This window comes from Grus americana, chromosome 27 (assembly GCF_028858705.1).
Source record: "Grus americana isolate bGruAme1 chromosome 27, bGruAme1.mat, whole genome shotgun sequence".
Classification (NCBI taxonomy): Eukaryota; Metazoa; Chordata; class Aves; order Gruiformes; family Gruidae; genus Grus; species Grus americana.
This window is the reverse complement of record NC_072878.1, coordinates 2056748-2074698: the sequence shown is the minus strand read 5'-3', so window position 1 is coordinate 2074698 and position 17951 is coordinate 2056748. Positions and strand designations below refer to the sequence as shown.

The 17951-nt window shown below is 53.2% G+C and overlaps 1 protein-coding gene across 1 annotated transcript; it reads left to right on the top strand.

The window, feature by feature from the left end:
* The first annotated feature begins 3840 nt into the window (after window positions 1-3840).
* LOC129196897 (olfactory receptor 14A16-like) lies at window positions 3841-12735 on the top strand. Its single transcript, XM_054804865.1, has 2 exons — window positions 3841-3913; window positions 11774-12735. The coding sequence occupies exons 1-2, from the start codon at window positions 3841-3843 to the stop codon at window positions 12733-12735; spliced, it is 1035 nt and encodes a 344-aa protein (XP_054660840.1).
* Window positions 12736-17951: the final 5216 nt, after the last annotated feature.

Genomic DNA, 17951 nt, shown 5'->3' with positions numbered 1-17951 from the left:
GCCTTCACGTCGGGGCTGCTGCTGCCCTGGAGCCATGGCCAAGGCCAGCAGCAGGACACGGCCTGGACAGGGTTGCTCTCTCCTCCCTTCCACACTGTCCTGCTGTGTCCTGGCATTGCTGTTACCCCCAAGGTCTCGTGTATCTTATCAGCTTATCTGCCTGGTGCTGTCCCACCTGCAGTGGGGCTGATGGCAGATGTCAGTCTGGTGAAGAATGCAGAGCTGCCAGGAGAAGTGAGGGGATCTCCAGGAATAGTGTGTAAGTCGGAGGTGGCAGAGAGTGGCACCTCATAAAATGAGTGACAATCCAAGGAGGAGTGTCCCAGAGGAGAAGGCAAACCTGAGGAGACCATGTGCTAACGAGGGCTCTGCAATGCCAGGAGAGGCTGTGAGGAGCCAGAAGGCAAAGGGACATAAGTCTAGACAGTGGTTCATCACACCATCATGGAAACCCTGTGGGCTGGACCTAGTGCAGCCCTCCCCTGCCCTTTGTGCCACTGGAGACACACCATGGTCCTGCCAAGCACTGTCCTTGTCTTCTGAGCCATCAGGGAAGATGGAAAGGGGCTCAGCAGCTGTGATCCCCTCTGGCTGGCTCTGCTTCCCACCCTGACCAGCATGGCCAGTGCAGGGTCACCCCATGGCCCCGGGGCACCACAGCCCCCTCGCTCTGCAGAGCAGCCCCACCAGCTTGGGGCCCTGCAGGGAGCATGGGGAGGGAACCAGGAACGGCCGGCCAGGCCAGCACAGACACGCTCACCTGCGGAAAGGCTCTCTGGAGAGCAGGGATGACTCTGGAGGAGATCAAAGGAGCATTTCTGTGCCTATAAGGAGGAATCAATGAGAAAGAGAAACCTCTTTCTGCAGGCACCCACTCGCAGCAGGCTGCTCTGTCCCCTGGCCGGGACTCTTGGTGGCATGGAGAGAGCGAGAAGGTGCCCCAGGGCATTCATCACCCCCCAGCCTCTCCCATCAGCCATTTCCAGCCCTGGTCACTCCCCCAGTTCTTGGTGGTTGGGCTCTGTGGCCATCTCCTTCCTGCTGTTGGTCTTGGTGCCTGTGTTGGGGAAACAGCCAGCCCTGCCCCAGCCTCCTGCCTTGCCCAGACCTTGGCAGAGCCCCGAGCAGGGCTGCCTGGGAACCTGTGCATGGGACATAGCTGGGGCTTGGCTGGGGCTGGGCACTGCTTGGCTGCAGAAGAAGGAGGGCTGCTGAGGATGGACACTGAGGTCTGGCATGGGCACTTGTGGTGGAGGACGTGTCCCCGCCCCAAACACACCCTGTCCTGTGCAGTGTCTGATGATGGGGGCCCTGGGGGCATGTGTGGGGCAGTGGGGCTGCACAGGGGCAGGGATGGGTCACGGATGGGAGCCACAACACAACGATGAGGAGGTGGAAGCTGGGACAGACCATGAAGGAGGAATTTAGAAAGATGACCTGAGCATGCGGGCATGTGTTTAGGAAAGCCAGAGCTGAGCTGGAGCTGATGGGGGCTGCAGGCACCATCAAGAGCAAAATGAAGAGCTTCAGCCACCATGTTTGCAGTAAAAGGCTGAACAAGGAAAGTGCTGCTGAATGGTGAGGGGGGTCGTAACAGCAGACACAGGCGGGGCTGAGTGACTCAACGCCTTCCTTGCCTTAGACTGTGCTCAAAAGTTCTGCCAGGCCTCTGCTCAGCGAAAGGGCTGAAGGAGGAGGAGAGCAGGTATTGAGAGGAACCTCATGAAACCCCCCAAGGACAAGTGCCAGGTTCTGCCCCTGCAGGGGACTCACGCTGGCAATGGCACAGGCTGGGGGCTGCCTGGCTGGGGAGCAGCTCTGTGGGAAAGGTCTTGGTGGGCAGGCAGCTGGACAGGAGGCAGCCGTGTGCCCTGGCAGCAAGGGAGGACAGCAGTGCCCTGCGCTGTGTGACCAGCAGCATGGCCAGGAGATGGAGGGTAGGGACTTCCCCTCTCTATGTGGAAAGTTTCTAGTCCACATCGAGAATGCCGTGTCCACTTTTGGGAACCCCAAGAATGGAAAGGTGTTGCCCAGCTGGAGTGGGTTTAGTGAAGGGCCTTGAGATGGTCAGGGGGCTGGATCAGTGTCTCTGTGAGGAAAGGCTGATGAAGCTGGGCTCCTTCAGCCTGGAGAAGGGATGGCTGAGAGACACCTCAAAGCAAGGGGGATCTCACCTTTTTCACCATGAGGCTAGCCAAGCATTGGAACAAGCATTGATCACCGTGAGAGATTGTAAAGTCCTTTGTCCTTGCAGGTTTTCATGACCCAGGTGGACCAAGGCCTGTGGAACCAGGTCTGACCATTTACCTGACCTGTCTTGGATTAGAGAGTTTTTCTATAGACTTCTCAGCATCTACTCTGAAGCTCAATGATCTTATCATCCTTAAATCTCTTGTCCAATATCTTATCAGCAGATGAGAGAACAGATGTTTATGGTGGTTTTTGTGACCAATAAAGTCGAGTACAATGAACATCTCCTCCAGCCTGGTAACTGCAAGGGTAGGCTGGGAGGCACTGCCTGGGATAGCTCTGCATTACACCTAACATTAATTGCATCCCCCTTTAACCACCTCAATGGCCATGGTCTGGACCCTGAAGGTCCTACATGGAGGTTTTGTGAATCAGGGAAGCTGAATGCCACCCATGACTATTAGATGCATTCCTGGTGTTTGTGAACAGCAAGGAGTTTCTCTTTCTGGTGCATTCCCAGGTGACATGGACTCCACCTGGGATTTGTCTCCCCTTCTTTTAGACAACCACTGTCTGGGTGTCTTTCCACCCTTGCTTGTGCAGGCTCCTCTTACAGCTGACAGCGGGTCTTGACCCTCCTGCAGCCTCCTTTATCCTCGCAGCACTTGTCAATCACTTGGCTCCTTCATTGTCTTGGCCTCCAGGAACCCGACCAGCCCCCACACAGCCTGGGCATCAGCTCACTCCTGGCATCTTCTTTCCAGGTGAACCCTGTCCACATTGAATTCCCAGGTCTGGTTCTGAGCCTGCTTTGGCCCGAGGCAACCTCCTGAAAGTCTGGGTAAAACCCAGCAAGGTTCAACTCCCTCTGCAGCACTCCAGTGCTGTCCCAGAAGGCTCTGCACAGTTCTACACACCCACCCACCCACCCACCCATCTTCAGACTGTACCTTAGTGCACACACTGCCAAGCCTTTTGCAGCATGCTATGAGAAACCTTCTGGCTGGTGATAATGTATCACACGCCACTTCTGGGAAGGTTGAGCTGCCCAAGCAAGCCTGCAGATGATCCCCATGGTGTCCAGGCCACAAGGGCAGCATGTGGGACTCACGGGAGGCCAAGGCAAGGAGCCACATGCTGCTTGGTGTCAGGTCTGCTCCGGAGGGGCTGGTGCTGAGCAGGGTGTCCCTGGCCCTGCCTGCGCTCCGGCCTGCTGCAGCCAGTCAAGTGGCTGTAACAGAGGTGCCCTCACAGTCAGCACCCAGACGTGTCCCGTTCACCGGCCTCACCCCTCCCTTTCTCTGGACACCAACAGCTGATGGCTGACCAGGGCCGCACTCTGGTCCTCACAGACAAGGCAGAACGGGATGAGGATGTCAAGGCTGAGGGCAGGCATTGCTGCCACGATCAAGCAAGAGCAGAAAGACACACAGCGCAGTGACAGCCTTGGAGGGAAGGAGAGCAGGTCTCAGCTTGTTCAAGACCTGCTTGGCAGGATCCTGGAGAGCCAAGATCCATGCAGCCCTCCATGAAGATGAAGAGGAAGTGTCTGGCTGACGAGTTCCAAGAGCAAGGAGGCAGTGCAGAGAGGGTGGCAGGGGAAACAGGCTGGCCATGAGGCAGATGGAGACATGACCTGTGTGTGCCAAGATGGAGCCAGAAAAGCCAACCTCAGCGGGGCTGGAACTAGTGCGGGATAAGGAGGGCAACGACAAGGGCTGTTGTACGTTCACTGGCAGCACAAGGAGTCAGCTGAGGAAAATGTGGTCTCAGGGCTCAGTGGAGCAGGGCATGTAGTGACAACGACATGGGAGAGGCTGTGGGGTTCATTGCTTCCTTCACCGTGCCTTTTTCCAGTGAAATCTCATCCCAGGTCCCCCTTGTCCCCCAGTGGATCCCTCAGGCCAGTTCCGACACACACAAGTCCATGGAAAAAGATGGGATACACCCACGGGTGCTGGGGAAGCTGGACAGGGTCCTTGCAAGATATTGCTTGTCTGTCCTCGACATTTCAAGGGCCATCCGGGAAGGTGGCTGATGACTGCAGAGAGGCAGACATTGCACCCATCCTCCAGAAGGGCCAGAAGGAGGATTTGAAGAACTACAGCCCAGTCAGCCTCACCTCATTCCCTGGGAAGGTGATGGAGTAAATCCTCCTGGAAGCCAGGTCCAAGCCTGTGATGGACAAGGTTGGAAGAGCCACCAAGGGCAAATGAAATCCCACCTGACCAGCCTGGTTGTGTTCTCCACTAAGAAGAACGGCTGTGTGCCCCAGGAGAATTTGTGGACCCTCACTCTAGCAGGGCTTTTAATGCAGTCCCCCATGTCTCCAGATGGCCAGACCACTGAGATCTGGAGTGGGTAAATGGATCCCAGGCAGGTGGAACCTTGATTGGACCATGCAGCCACTGAGCAGCCAGTTACTAGGGGCCTCCATCAGTGACCAACCCCTGGGGCAACACTCACTGATGTCTTTATGAATTCTTATTTTTAATGCTGCAGGCCTTATGATGAAGGAAATTTCAGAAGATTTTGACAAAAAAAAGAAAAAGGCACATTGAAGAAGTAAAGAAAAAGATCTAAAGTGAAGAAATATGTTAATACACTTTTCAGCTTCTGAAATTCTTTGTGTTCTTGTCCTCCTGGTTTTGGTTCCTTTTGATTTAATATTCCGATCTTTGGGGGGGATTTGGTGACCTTTTCATTTTTTAGAAGGAAAAGCCATTTCCAAAGCTGATCTGGGGTGCAGCTACAGGGACACAGATGTCTTCAGTTACAGGGACCCTCTGCCCAGGCTCTGTCAGCAGCTCCTGAGGGGCTCTGGTCTCCTGCAGCTCCTGTGTGACAGCGGCCAGTCCCAGGCAAACACTTCAGAGACACCGGGGCCTCTGCCAGGGGCACTCGATGTCCACGGTCAGACAACCGAGCTCAGCCTGGAAAGGGAAGGAACTGCTTGGAACTGTTAAAAAACACCTGAGTGCCTTTGCATTAACCGACTGAATACTTTTAATCAAATGGTGATGTTTTCCCCCCATGCAAAAATGGGAATTTCCAGGCGGTGTATCAATTGCAGGAGAAGAAATATTGCTCTTCCCCTGTACTTGCATTGCCAGCACCATGAAGATTATCCCGCGTGTTTCATCTCCCCAATCTTTCCAGCTGTCCTGATAAAATGTCCAGCTCTAAAGGCATATTTTCCACAGACTATCTGGCTCTCTGCCCTTCCCATTGCTCTCCACTTTTCCCCTCTCCTTACTCCTTGCTCAGCCAGATCCCTCCCCACCACCCAGGTGTTGCTTTGAGCTTCAGGGAGTTAGAAGCCTGTCCTGTCTTTCAGCAGTCTAATTATCTCTTCAGCCAACTCCTTCACTGGGGTTATAGCTATCCTGTCTGACCTCTCTCTCTCTCAAACATTTCTGGTGAGGCTGTTCCCTGTGGATGGTGAACCTCATTGGAGGCAGCTTGGACTTGGCATGAAGTTGAGGAGCATGGGTTACTGTTTATGAAACTTCACCCTGCTTTCCTTCTGTGTGTTTGCCATGCAGAGCAACGCAGGTGTGCCTGTGTGCAGCCAGGTCCCTAAGGAAAGCAGGTGGGAGTTGGTGCAAAGGAGCTGTAACCTCCAGCTGCAGACTTGGGTGAGAAGTGTGATGTGAGGAGAAGTGATGCAAGTCCCAGGTGGCCCATGAGAGAGATGGCAGGGCTGGGGAAGTGATGAGGAAGGTTGTCCATGCAGTGCCTGTCCTCAATGAGGAGCTCTTCCTACCCATCCTGACTTCATTAGGAGACCCCCTTGCCCAATATGGACTGGAGAATGCTACTATAACTTCTTCTGTAAATTAAAAACAAAACAAAACAAACAAAAACCAAAAAACCCCCAAAAATCAAAAAAATCCCCAAAAATGCAACAAAAAACCCTAACCAAACCCAAACTATTAAAAATCAAAAATACTCCTTTTTTTAGGGCTCACTGAAATCTCTGAAATCTTCGACTTCACATACACCCTGGAGACCTCTCCAATTAGTTGTGTAAGTCTTGAAGACTTGCAGAAAATGACAGGAGGAGACATGGCTTGGTGCATTTTAATGAGCTCCCTGGTGTATTTGATGCTGAGACCAGGAACTAAGACACTGAGAGAAGCCTGAAGAATCCACTGAAGAAGTCACTGTCAGAAGCAATGCCTACAGTTTCAGGGAGTGTTAATGGGTCCCACTGGGATCCATCACTGACAAAGCCACCCTGGGGGCTGGTTAGAGCAGAAGACTAGAGGCAGTGATGACAGGTAGGCAAAGGCAATGTTAAGGTGGCTCTGAGGCTGAGTAACCCTCGATGTGTCACATCTGCTGCGCTCTGCAGAGGAGCTGCTCCTGGCCAGAGATGTCCCTCTGCAGCGCTGCCCACTTGCCATGAGCTCCCTTTGTCCCAAGAGCCTGGAGCAGCTCAGCAGCAGAGGACCAACCCAAGGCGGCATTTTAATGACCCCTCTAGTGGGTTTGGGGATGAGTCCATGAACCTCAGGCATGGAGCAGCAGCTGAAGAGACCTGTCAAGAAGTCAAACTCAGACACAATCTCCAAAGTTTCTGAGAGTGTTAATGGGTGCACCTGAGAACCATTACCAACAAAGCCTCCCCAGGGGCTCGTTAGAGCAGAGAACTGGAAGCAGGAATGGCAGGAAGGCCAAGACAATGTAAAGGTGGCTCTGATGCTGAGGATATCTGGAATCTTTGCATCCAGCCAAACGGACAAGCCCTGACCCCCAGCCCCTGGCAAAGGGAGATCCTGTCCCTCACACATGTCACAGGGCTCTTCCTGGGGCAGTGGGATGTGGGGATGTGCAATGCCTGGAGCAAGGCTGTGGAATGACATCTGCCAGGCTCCTGGGTGGGGACGAGGAGGCCATGATGCCTGAGTGCCGTAAGGGTAAGGTGTTTCCTCACTGGCATCAGTGGCAGAGACAACAGCCATGGCCAAGGAGGCAAAGACCTCAGATCTGTTGGAGGGTTTCAGCTTTGCACGGCCCTAGATTGTCTCCACCACAGGCTGTCCTACAGTGTCCCACACCTGTCCCTAGTTCCTGGCATGCTGCAGACATCCACTCTGCTTCTCCACCCTGCTCTGACCTGAGCAACTCATTCCCCTGACTGCTCTCTCTCCATCCCTGCGAGGTATGCCTTGAAACACAAAGCCATGGACTGAGCCAGGCTCCCTTGGGGGGTCTGATTATACCACAGCGCTGCCCTCGGAGGGACATTTCTTTCTCCTTGTGTCCACTTTAAGCATCCCAACCCTCCATTTCTGGTGTGATTTCTTTCCCATGCTGTCTCCCACTATGAAGAAAAGCTCCTCCAGCTCTGGAACCACACTTCAACCACTCTGTGGCTACTCCTGTACTTCCCGGAGCCTCTCCACCACTGGGCCAAAGGGCTGAAGAAGCCCATGTCCCTCAGCTTCCACACGCAGGGCATGTGCCCTGAACCTCACCTTGGCAGACCTCTTCTGGGCACTCTCCAGTGCCTCCCCGCTCCTCCAAAATGGGGAGCCACACCCTGGGACACACCTGTGTGTGGGGGGGCCACTGCAGGACCCAGGATTTTCTCAGGATCACAGCTCAGCCAGTCAGGTCACAGCTAGCCCTGGTCTATAGGGCTGTTCTTCTTCCTGATGCAGGACTGCCCACTTCTCCTTCTCCTCCTCAAACCCAGGCCAAGCCCCAGAGTTTCACAAGGTCCCCCTGGACTGACACTCCTTTGAGGCAGCGCTTACTTTTTGTGTGCAAGTGGCTCACCCTGATGGTGGTGTCTCCCACAAGGTAACAGCAGGAGGAGTTCCAGGATGCTGTAGATAACAGAAAGAGGTTCTAGTTCAATGGAATTAATGAACCAGGAAGGAACCACCATCAGATGACAGCCATCTCCAAAATACCAAATGAGGGTAAAAAGGAAGCTAATGCAGGGCCAGTGAAGAAAGGGTGACTGAGGATTGGGCTGTTTGTGTGCTAGGATATGTTAGTGTGAAATGGGCACCTATACAGGCACATTGTATGTGTATGCTCACAGAGCCAGACCCTCACAGTGGTCTCATGTTGCCACTAGGGCCTGAAACATTCAAAGTTCAGTGTTTCATTGTGGATGACAGTTTCTTCAGACAGAACAGGCTCTCCTTACAGCCTGCAACAGCCGTGCCTTGCAACAGGGTGACAAATGAGAGTGACACATGCAGGAAGGGATGGCATGAGGGCGATGATATTCCAACATCCCCGAGGTCCCTTGCCAACCCAATAAAATCCAGTAGGATTGGAAGAACCCTAAACCTCTCAGGCATGCATTTGTAAGGTTGACCTTACCAGTATGAGAGGCTGAGAGAGGTGGGGTTGTCCAATGGTGAGAAGAGAGGGCTTTGGGAAGATCTAAAAATGACCCATATACCACTACCAAGAGGTCATCAGCAAGACAGATCCAGGCTTTTCCCTCTTGTGTGTGAGGAAAAACTGTTTAGCCATGAAGAGAGTGAAGCACTGGAGCAGACTGGCCAGTGATGTTGTGCTGTGTCAGTCCCTGGAAGAGTTCAAAGCCAACATGAAGAACCCCCTGAGCAACCTGGTGTGACCTGATAGCTGCCCTTGCTGTGTGATGCACATTGGCCTCGAGACCTCCTAGGGTCCCTTCCCAGCACAAATGACTGTCCATTTCCTTCCACCACAGGTCTTCCCTTCTCCATGGTAAGGAAAGCACTCAGGTTCCCCATGACCATGAGGAAAGTCAGACTAAGTTTGGTCAGGTCATCTGTGTCATTCCTGTCCCAAACCACTCACTGCTGCTCAGATGCAGAGCTGCATGGCAGGTACCCCCAAAACAGCCTTGATCTAGTGTTCTGCTTCACCGTCTATTTCCTTTCTCCCTCTTCTCTTCCCTTTGATCCTTCTTGTACCCTCTCACACTAACAGCCCACCTCTGTTCACGCTTTCCTCACTGGCCCGGGCTTTGCTGGCTTTGAAGCTGTTTCTGAGATGGTCACCATGGATAATCCTACATTGGAAGGAAATTGCATTAAAGTAGCACCACCTTCTACTATTTGTATTACCCTGCAACTCCCCGTGCTGTTACCTTGTGAGGGACACCACCATCACGGTGACCATCTGCACACAAATATTGAGCTTCAGTCTGGGGGACCTTGAGAAACTCTGGGATTTAGAGAACAGAAACCTCTTGAAATGTTACAAGGAGAAGTGGCCAGTCCTGCACTGGGGGGAAAAATAAGCCTGGACCCGTGTGTCCCTCTGTGGGGCTTCCTGTTGTAGTCAAGTGGGGAGGAATGGAGAGAGTCCCGAGGAGGATGGCCAATATAGGACGTGGGGCCTCAAGCACATGCCCTGTCTGGGGAGGCTGAAGGACCTGAGCTTCTTCAGGCTGCTGAAGCGGAGGCTCAGAGCACCACAGTCACAACCTGCAGCTACTTGAAGGATGCTGTCAAAGATGCTGGAGCTTTTCTTCATAGTGGGAAAAAAAGGAGGAAAAAGGAAGAGCACCACAAAGTGTGGCTTGGGAGGCTGAGACAAGAAATGAGGAGAAGGAAATGTGCCTCCAAGGGCAGTGCTGACATAGAATAGGGTGCCCAGAGGGAGTCTGGACCAGCCCATGGCTTTCTCTTTCAAGGAACAGCCAGGGAGGATGGAGCGATATCAGTAAGGCTAGTGAGATATTGGGGTGAAATGGAAAAAAGGATTGGGTGTCTTCAAAGAAAGAGGTGCAGGTGTGGGACACTGTAGGGCAGGCTGTATTGGACACTGCTGAGGGCTGTGGCAAGGCTGAAAGACCCCAACCACAGATGACCTCTGCATCACCATGGCTATGGCTATTGTCTCTGCAGTCAGGGCCTACCAGAAGGTGCCTTCAATTGATTCAGGAAGAACTCATGACCTCCTTGCTCCACCATAGTCCTGCTCCAGGCATTGCACATGCCCACATCCCACTGCCCCAGGAAGAGCCCTGAGCAACATGTGAGGGACAGGATCTCCCTTCCCAGGGGCTGGGGGTCAGGGCTTGTCCATCTGGCTTCATTTAACACTTCCAGATATCCTCAGCATCAGAGCCACCTTGACATTGGTTTTGTCTACTTGTCATTATTGCTTCCAGTTTCCTGCTCTAATGAGCCCCTGGGGAGGCTTTGTTGGTAATGTCCCTCAGGGGGACCCATTAACCCTCTGAGAAACTTTGGAGTTTACATCTGAGTTTGACTTCTTGGGAGGTTTCATCAGCTTCCTCTCAGGGTCTGAGCTTCATGGACTCATCCCCAAACCCACCAGAGGGGTCATTAACATGCCACCTTGGGCTGGTCCTCTGCTGCTGAGCTGCTCCAGGCTCCTGGGATGGAGGGAGCTCATGGCAAGTGGGCTGTGCTGCAGAGAGACATCTCTGGCCAGGAGCAGCTCCTCTGCAGAGCACAGCAGGGCTGAGGGCGCTGGGAGAGGAGTGAGGCAGAGAGTGGGAGGATGCTGAGAGCTCAGGGAAGGAGAAATCTTCAGAGCCCGCTACACAGTAAGTCTCTGGGTGCAGGCAAGTGCCACTGCGGTTCCTGAAGGGTACTCCTCAAGCTGTCACAGGTCACAGCCTATAGGACCTTTCTCCGGCGTAGAAGGTAAGGGCATCCTCCAGCGCAGGGTTCCCTGCAGCACGGTCAGAGGGACAGAGCATGACGGCTGCCTTGTCCCGGGGTTGGCTGCAGGGTGTGAGGGTGGGTGTGCAGCCAGGGGTGCCCAGTTGTGTCCTTCAGAGCAGGGTCCCTGCAGCCCAGGGGCTGTGTGCCGGGGCAGGGACTCTGCCGCCTGCCAGGGTCAGCACTCAGCCTGCCCGGGGAGCTCCCCAGGGCACTGCAGGGAGAAGCTGTGGGTGGAAGGAGCGACCCCCTGGAAGGGCAGGGCAGGGTCCTTCTGATGTTGAGAGGGTGCTGTGTGGGTCAGGGCTGCTCACAGCTCCAGATCACTCCCAGCACATGTCCCAGGGGACTTCTCAAGAAGCACATCAAGGCAGGGGCTACCTGGAAGGAAAGGTGATTTCTGAAGTCTGTGCTTTTCCCGTTTCTTGTGGTGGTGGTGGTGCAGAAATATGGTCATGGAGCTCTCAGGGTAGCACCACAGTGCGAGACACTGACAGCATTACAGCCATTGGTCAACACCTCTTCAAGGAACCTGATAAAGTCCCTTCACTCACCTCAGCCTCCTCCTCAGGTGGGAAAGGGGTAACGGGAGCAAAATCAACAAAAGAAACCCCCACAGTTCTGTTCTGCACTCAGGTGAATTGGGAGTGACAATGGTCAAATCTCTCTTATATCACGGGTAGATTTAACCTGTGATCACTCCTGTTTCCTCTCTGCCTGTTGCTGCACAGCAGGACTGACTCCTCTGGAGCCCATAGAAGAGGCCCCTGCTCTGCATTGCACCCTCAGCCAGCACAAACCAAGGATCATGCTGGGATCTGCGTGAAGACAGACAGAGGACACGTGTGGTGGCTTACTGTGACGAATGGAATAGGTTCTTCTCAGAGGTGTCCGTCCTAACTCTTCACTTCCTTTTCACGTTTGGACAGGCCCTCATGTGCAGAGGGAACAAATGTTTGACAACAGCTCCATGAATGAGTTCCTCCTCCTGGCATTTGCAGACACACGGGAGCTGCAGCTCTTGCACTTCTGGCTCTTCCTGGGCATCTACCTGGCTGCTCTCCTGGCCAATGGCCTCATCATCACTGCCATAGCCTGCGACCACCACCTCCACACTCCCATGTACTTCTTCCTCCTCAACCTCTCCCTCCTCGACCTGGGCACCATCTCCACCACTCTCCCTAAAGCCATGGCCAATTCCCTCTGGGACACCAGGGCCATCTCCTACACAGGATGTGCTGCTCAGGTCTTTCTCTTTGTCTTCCTGCTTGGAGCTGAGTACGCCCTTCTCACTGTCATGGCCTATGACCGCTATGTTGCCATCTGCCAACCCCTGCACTACGGGACCCTCCTGGGCAGCAGAGCTTGTGTCCACATGGCAGCAGCTGCCTGGGGCAGTGGGTTTCTCACTGCTGTGCTGCACACGGCCAATACATTTTCTATACCACTCTGCCAGGGCAATGCCCTGGACCAGTTCTTCTGTGAAATCCCTCAGATCCTCAAGCTCTCCTGCTCAGACTCAGACTGCCTCAGGGAGGCTGGGCTTATTGTACTTAGTGTCTGTTTATACATTGTCTATTTTATTTTCATTGTGCTGTCCTATGTGCAGATCTTCAGGGCCGTGCTGAGGATCCCCTCTGAGCAGGGACAGCACAAAGCCTTTTCCATGTGCCTCCCTCACCTCGCTGTGGTCTCACTGTTCATCAGCACCTCATTGTTTGCATACCTGAAGCCCAGCTCTATCTCCTCCCCATCCCTGGACCTGGTGGTGGCAGTTCTGTACTCGGTGGTGCCTCCAGCAGTGAACCCCCTCATCTACAGCATGAGGAACCAGGAGCTCAGGGATGCCCTGAGGCCACTAATCCAATGGACCTTGCCCCACCAACAGTAATTTGTCTCCCCTTCTCTGCAGAGTGCCCAGAGTATATTTTAGGCCAGTACTCTGTTTTTTTTATTTTTCTCTGATAATCATTGTTAGAGGTAATTGCTTGGGTTCATAGCACTTTTGAGGCTCAGTCCTGTTGTGTCTGATCCTTGAAGAACCATGTGTGACCTTTTGCCTTCCTAATAGCATCTCTGCAATAAAAGGGGATCTCCTGAGGGAGGTGTCTGCAGCCTGGGCTCTCCTTGATACAGTTGTGGTGAAGAACAAGCCAGAGGAATTGGATTTTCCAAGTCTCTTCTGCCTGGTTTTCTCCTTCTCTTTGGGGAAATAATCTCATGGTATCATTGTTAGACACCAAGCACTTAGTTGAAGGCTCTCGTCTTGGTGTCCAGGGGCATTGGAAATGGTGCACAAGCTCCCAGTCCCCTTCCTCAGGCTGTCACAGGTATGATGGGGCTGATGGCAGAGGTCAGTCCATGTGGAAAGGAATCTGGTGTGGTCAGGAGAGGATGGGGACACTGCAGGTACTCCGGGGTGGGAAGTGAATGGAGATTCAGAAGGTGAAAGACCCTGAGATGAAGTCCCCCCAGGGCAGAGCACTCACTCCAGGTACCCCCACAGAAAGAATCTGCAGTGCTGTGGGAGTCCGTGAAGATGCAGCAGGCACAGGGCAGGAGAGTGGAGAGATGCAGGAGGTGCCTGAGGAGCCGCAGGGCCAGGACTCTGCTGGTGTCCTGGGGAGCAGGGCTGGCGGGGAGGCAGAGTGGGGCAAAGGCGGTCAGGGCTGGGGATCCCCTGCAGCGTCAATGCAGGAGAGGCCGAGAGGGAGCGGCCTGCGCTGGCACTTGGGGCCAGCTGCAGGCCTGGGGCCGATGGGGAGGCTGAGACCCCCCTCTGCCTCCCAGCAGCTGCTGTGCCCTTCCGAGGGGCTGGGGCTGTGGGCTGAGTGCCCAGAGCTCTGCAGCAGCCCAGACTGCCAGCCCAGACTGGGCTGCTCTGCTGGGCTGCGCTGGGGAGAGGGCAGGGAAGGTGGGGGAGAGCCGGGGAGGGGATGGGCTGGACTGGAAAGTGCCCAGGACAGGAACAGCCTGACATTATCGGAGCTCTGTGACCCTCCAGGGGGAGGACCCGCTCCAGTGGGCCTGTGGAGCAGAGCCTGATCTCCTCGAGAAGGAAGCAAGTCATCACAGGTGCAGGAGAGAGGAGCTGCTCTGTGCCATGTTCCCTGGACACGCTGGGGAAGCTGCCCCAGGGCAATTGGGAGAAACCGCCCCACGCATCGTCCATTTCCCTCGCTGGCCATACACCCAGCCCTGGGGAGGGACCTTTGTTGTGGGGCCAGCTCTGTCCTCCTGCTGGGCTCAGTGCCTGTCCTGGGGCACGGCCAGCCCGGTGCCGTCTCTCTTCTGTCCCACACCCTGCAGATCCCACCGCACGGCTGACTGCTGACACCTGCATGGGACACGACCGAGGTTGTGTAGGGGCAGATACTGGTGGGGGGCTGCCAAATGGAGGGCTGCTGCGGGTGGAGGCATGGAGGGCTGCCACGGGGACTGTGCTGCTGGAGACGTTTCCCCACCCCAAGAACGCACCCTGCTCTATCTAGTGCCTGCACTGCAGGGCTGGGGGGCCATGTTGGGCAGCAGGGCTTGGCCAGCCCAGCTGAGGAGGTCTCCTCTTCTTGCCCCACGCTCTTCAGCCCGCTGTCAGCCTATAGGCATTGCCACAGTGCCTCTGTGCTGGCTGCTGGGTGTCTCCATGTGCCCTGCTCTGAGCCCATGCCGGGACCTGCTGTGGGTGTCTCTGCTGGAGCTGGTCACCATGGCCTGCCTGCACAGTCCCAGGAGATCCTGGACAGGCTGCCCTTGGCGATGGGCTGTGATGGTCCTCAGCCCACAGCACGTTCTGAGCAGCAGCCCAGGAATGCTTCCCTGGGGATGAGTGCCTCACGCTGTGCTGGCTGCACATGTGAGCCTCGGGGGATGTCCTCACACTATGGTTCTTCTGGGTACAAAAGGGGAACCATCGTCTCCCAAAGTGATTTCAGCTGGGTGGGAGCTGCCAGTGTTGCAGAAAGGCTGGCACAAAGAAAGACTATTTGAAAAAGGACAATCATTTCACTGGGCTCTAGTCCCAACCCCTCCTCAAACAGCTCCTGATAGATCAGGTGCTCAGGGCCTTGTCTCAACAAATTTGGAATATCTCCACTGGCTGAGATCCCACCATCTCCCCCGGGCCCTGGCTCCAGTGTTTGGCTCTGAGGGCTTTCTCAAAACAGGGCAGCTCTCTCAGCCTCTCCTTGGACATAACGTGCTCCAGGCCCCGACCACCCTTCTGGCCACTGCTGGAAAAATCTCCACTCAGTCAGGGTCGGTCTGGCTGCTGCTGTGGACCAGAGGCTGGATCATGAGCTGTCCTGGTTTCAGCTGAGACAGAGTTAATTGTCTTCCCAGTAGCCAGTCTGGGGCTGTGTTTGGGATTTGTGCTGGAAACAGTGTTGATAATATGCAGATGTTTTTGTTACACAGAGATGTTTTTGTTGTTGCTGAGCAGGGCTTACACAGTGTCAAGGCCTTTCCTGCTCCCCACACCACCCCTCCAGTGGGATGGCTGGGGGTGCACAAGACGTTGGGAGGGGACACAGCCAGGACAGCTGACCCCAACTGACCAAAGGGACATTCCATACCATATGACATCATGCTCAGCTTATAAAGGGCTTGGGGAAGAGGAAGGACAGGGGGGTGATGGCATTTGGAGTGATGGCGTTTGTCTTCCCAAGTCACCGTTACGCGTGATGGAGCCCTGCTTTCCTGGAGATGGCTGAACACCTGCCTGCCCATGGGAAGTGGGGAATGAATTCCTTGCTTTGCTTTCCTTGTGCACACAGCTTTTGCTTTACTTATTGAACTGTCTTTATCTCAGCTCACGGGTTTTCTCACTTTGACTCTGCCGACTCTCTCCCCCATCCCGCTGTGGGGGAGTGAGGAAGCGGCTGTGTGGTGCTCAGTTGCTGGTTGGGGTAAAACCATGACACAAGCTGACCTCATGAGTTGGAGAAATGCATTCACAGGGAACACTCCTACACTGCCCTGATGGCTGAAGGCAACTCCCTGAACTGGAATTGTGTAAACTTACCCGTTGTCTCTCAGCGCATGCCAGAGAAATGGCTTGCAGCTTTGTAAAGCTAAGAATAAGTGACAAAATCCAGAACAAATCCACCTCAGTTAACTTCTTGTATAAAATTAGGATCTGTCAGAACAGAAATATGTTGGAGCTGTGCACTGTGGTGGACAAATCGTAGCAAGACTTGGCAAAACATTAAACTGCAACAGACTTCTCATTTCAACAGAAGGCTGATGGATGAATAGGTAGCATGCCATGTGTGCTCCTTTCTCTCTTAACAGCCCTTCTTGGTATATGCCTGGCAGTCTGCTACACTTGAGAGAGAAATAAGATTTTCATTCATTTCTCTTAAATTCCAAAAGGGGGACAGATTCTTTTGGACATAATCACTCTTTCAGTAAAACTCTCCAAGTGCCATTTTCCTCACCTTTGAAGTTGGGAGATCCAATTTTCAGTAATACATGCAGGCAACTGAAAAATATCTAGTGTTGACTAAAAGAATTGGATATTAGCAATATCTGATAGATCCAACGGACATTGTCCTTGATGTCACTCATTATCGCCTCTGTCAGGAGAATGGGGCAGCGAAAGGCAGATGGTGGCCTTCTGTGCACTGGAAAGATCTCGAATGCTAGCAAGCTCTAAAAGCCATTCTTGTTTTGTGCAAACTTTCTCAAGCGCAGGTTGTACAATGCAATAGGGAAAAGATGTAGGAAGTTGCTGTTTTGATTTAGATGTAATGCAAAGCTATTAAACATAGGCTTTCCTTCTGTATTTGTTACGGAAATGATATCATAAGAAGGGAAATACTAATTATGAATATTTTTACTTGTGACGGGGAAGTTGACAATGCCTATGAACAAGGCAAGGCAAATTAGGTCAAGGCTAGTTACACTTGGAAGTAAACAGCCGTGCTGTGGAACGGCTAGGAGAGGCTATGTGACAATGTGGGTTCTTGGCATTGTCTTTAAGAAAGCAGAAAATGCAGGAAGCGTTAACATTGATTTCACGTACGCTATACGGTCATTCACAGACAGAGGTAAGCCTGTATTTTCCTCTAGGCTTGTAGGGTTTCATTTTTTTTATTCTCATGGAAGTAGCTTCGCACAGTGAGTTGTGCTTCCCTCTGGTATTAGCTCTCAGCTCTTTCTATAGAGAGCAACAGAGAGAAGATGAGCTTTAAAAACAGACTATTTTGACACTTTGTCAAAGGAAGTCCATCTGGAACCAAAAGTGTGTGTGTACTACAGTCATACACCATATACCCTATGTGAAGTAACAGTTCTGCAGCTCATAGTAAACACACTCACGAAGGAGCTGTGTTTCATGAAGTGGACAGTCCGATGTGAAGCCAGGAGATGTCCATGTACTGCCTGTAGATACGCTTGTCCAAAACGGTTGTCAGTTGCAGCACTTTGCAAGCGGGAATTAACTGGATCAGGCTCTAAATGAAGTTGGTGTTGCCTGTTGACAGTATTTTTCCAAAATTACAGTTTGTGTATGATGTCATCCCAGAACTTTGACCGTCTGGGAGTTGTCATGTTGTAATTACACGCAGCCTTGCATGTAAACCTTCATCTTCCGTTACTACTTTCGGTAGATGTAGAAATAAAGTAATATTGCAAGTGTTGTCAGACGATGCTAGAATAAAGGGGTGTGGGGGTGAGGAGGCGTTTGAAAGCCCCCATAGGTCTTTTCCATCACCTCTTCACTTCTTCCCAAGCTGGCTGCTCTTGTGCCTTTCAGACGGGCACGTGTGCTGTCAGGCTCATGCCCAGCTATCGCCGTGAAGAACTAAGGAAATCGGGTAACTCTTCTAAAGGGACAAGTGTGTTTGCAGAAAGAGTTCTGAACGGTGGACTCCTTTAAACGTTGGTTTGCACTGAGGAAGAGTTTATCCATGGTACCTGCCTGAGCTGTGCTCACAAAACATGAGTAAATGCAGGAAGACCCGACCTTTTTAGCTTGTGCTTTGGCATATGAGAAAAGCCCAGGAAAATGCATCACAACTCTTGCCCGACTTTCAGGCCAGGTGGGGTGACTTCCTCCGACTTGCACTGATATCTGTACTGATGCTTGTCCTGTACAGGACATCCCGT

Bases quoted from the DNA above. Each gene is read 5' to 3' on its own strand.
- LOC129196897 (XM_054804865.1), top strand. From the start codon at position 3,841: ATGGAGCCAGAAAAGCCAACCTCAGCGGGGCTGGAACTAGTGCGGGAT. The intron at 3,914-11,773 runs GTACGTTCACTG...ACGTTTGGACAG, and splicing joins GGGCAACGACAAGGGCTGTT to GCCCTCATGTGCAGAGGGAA.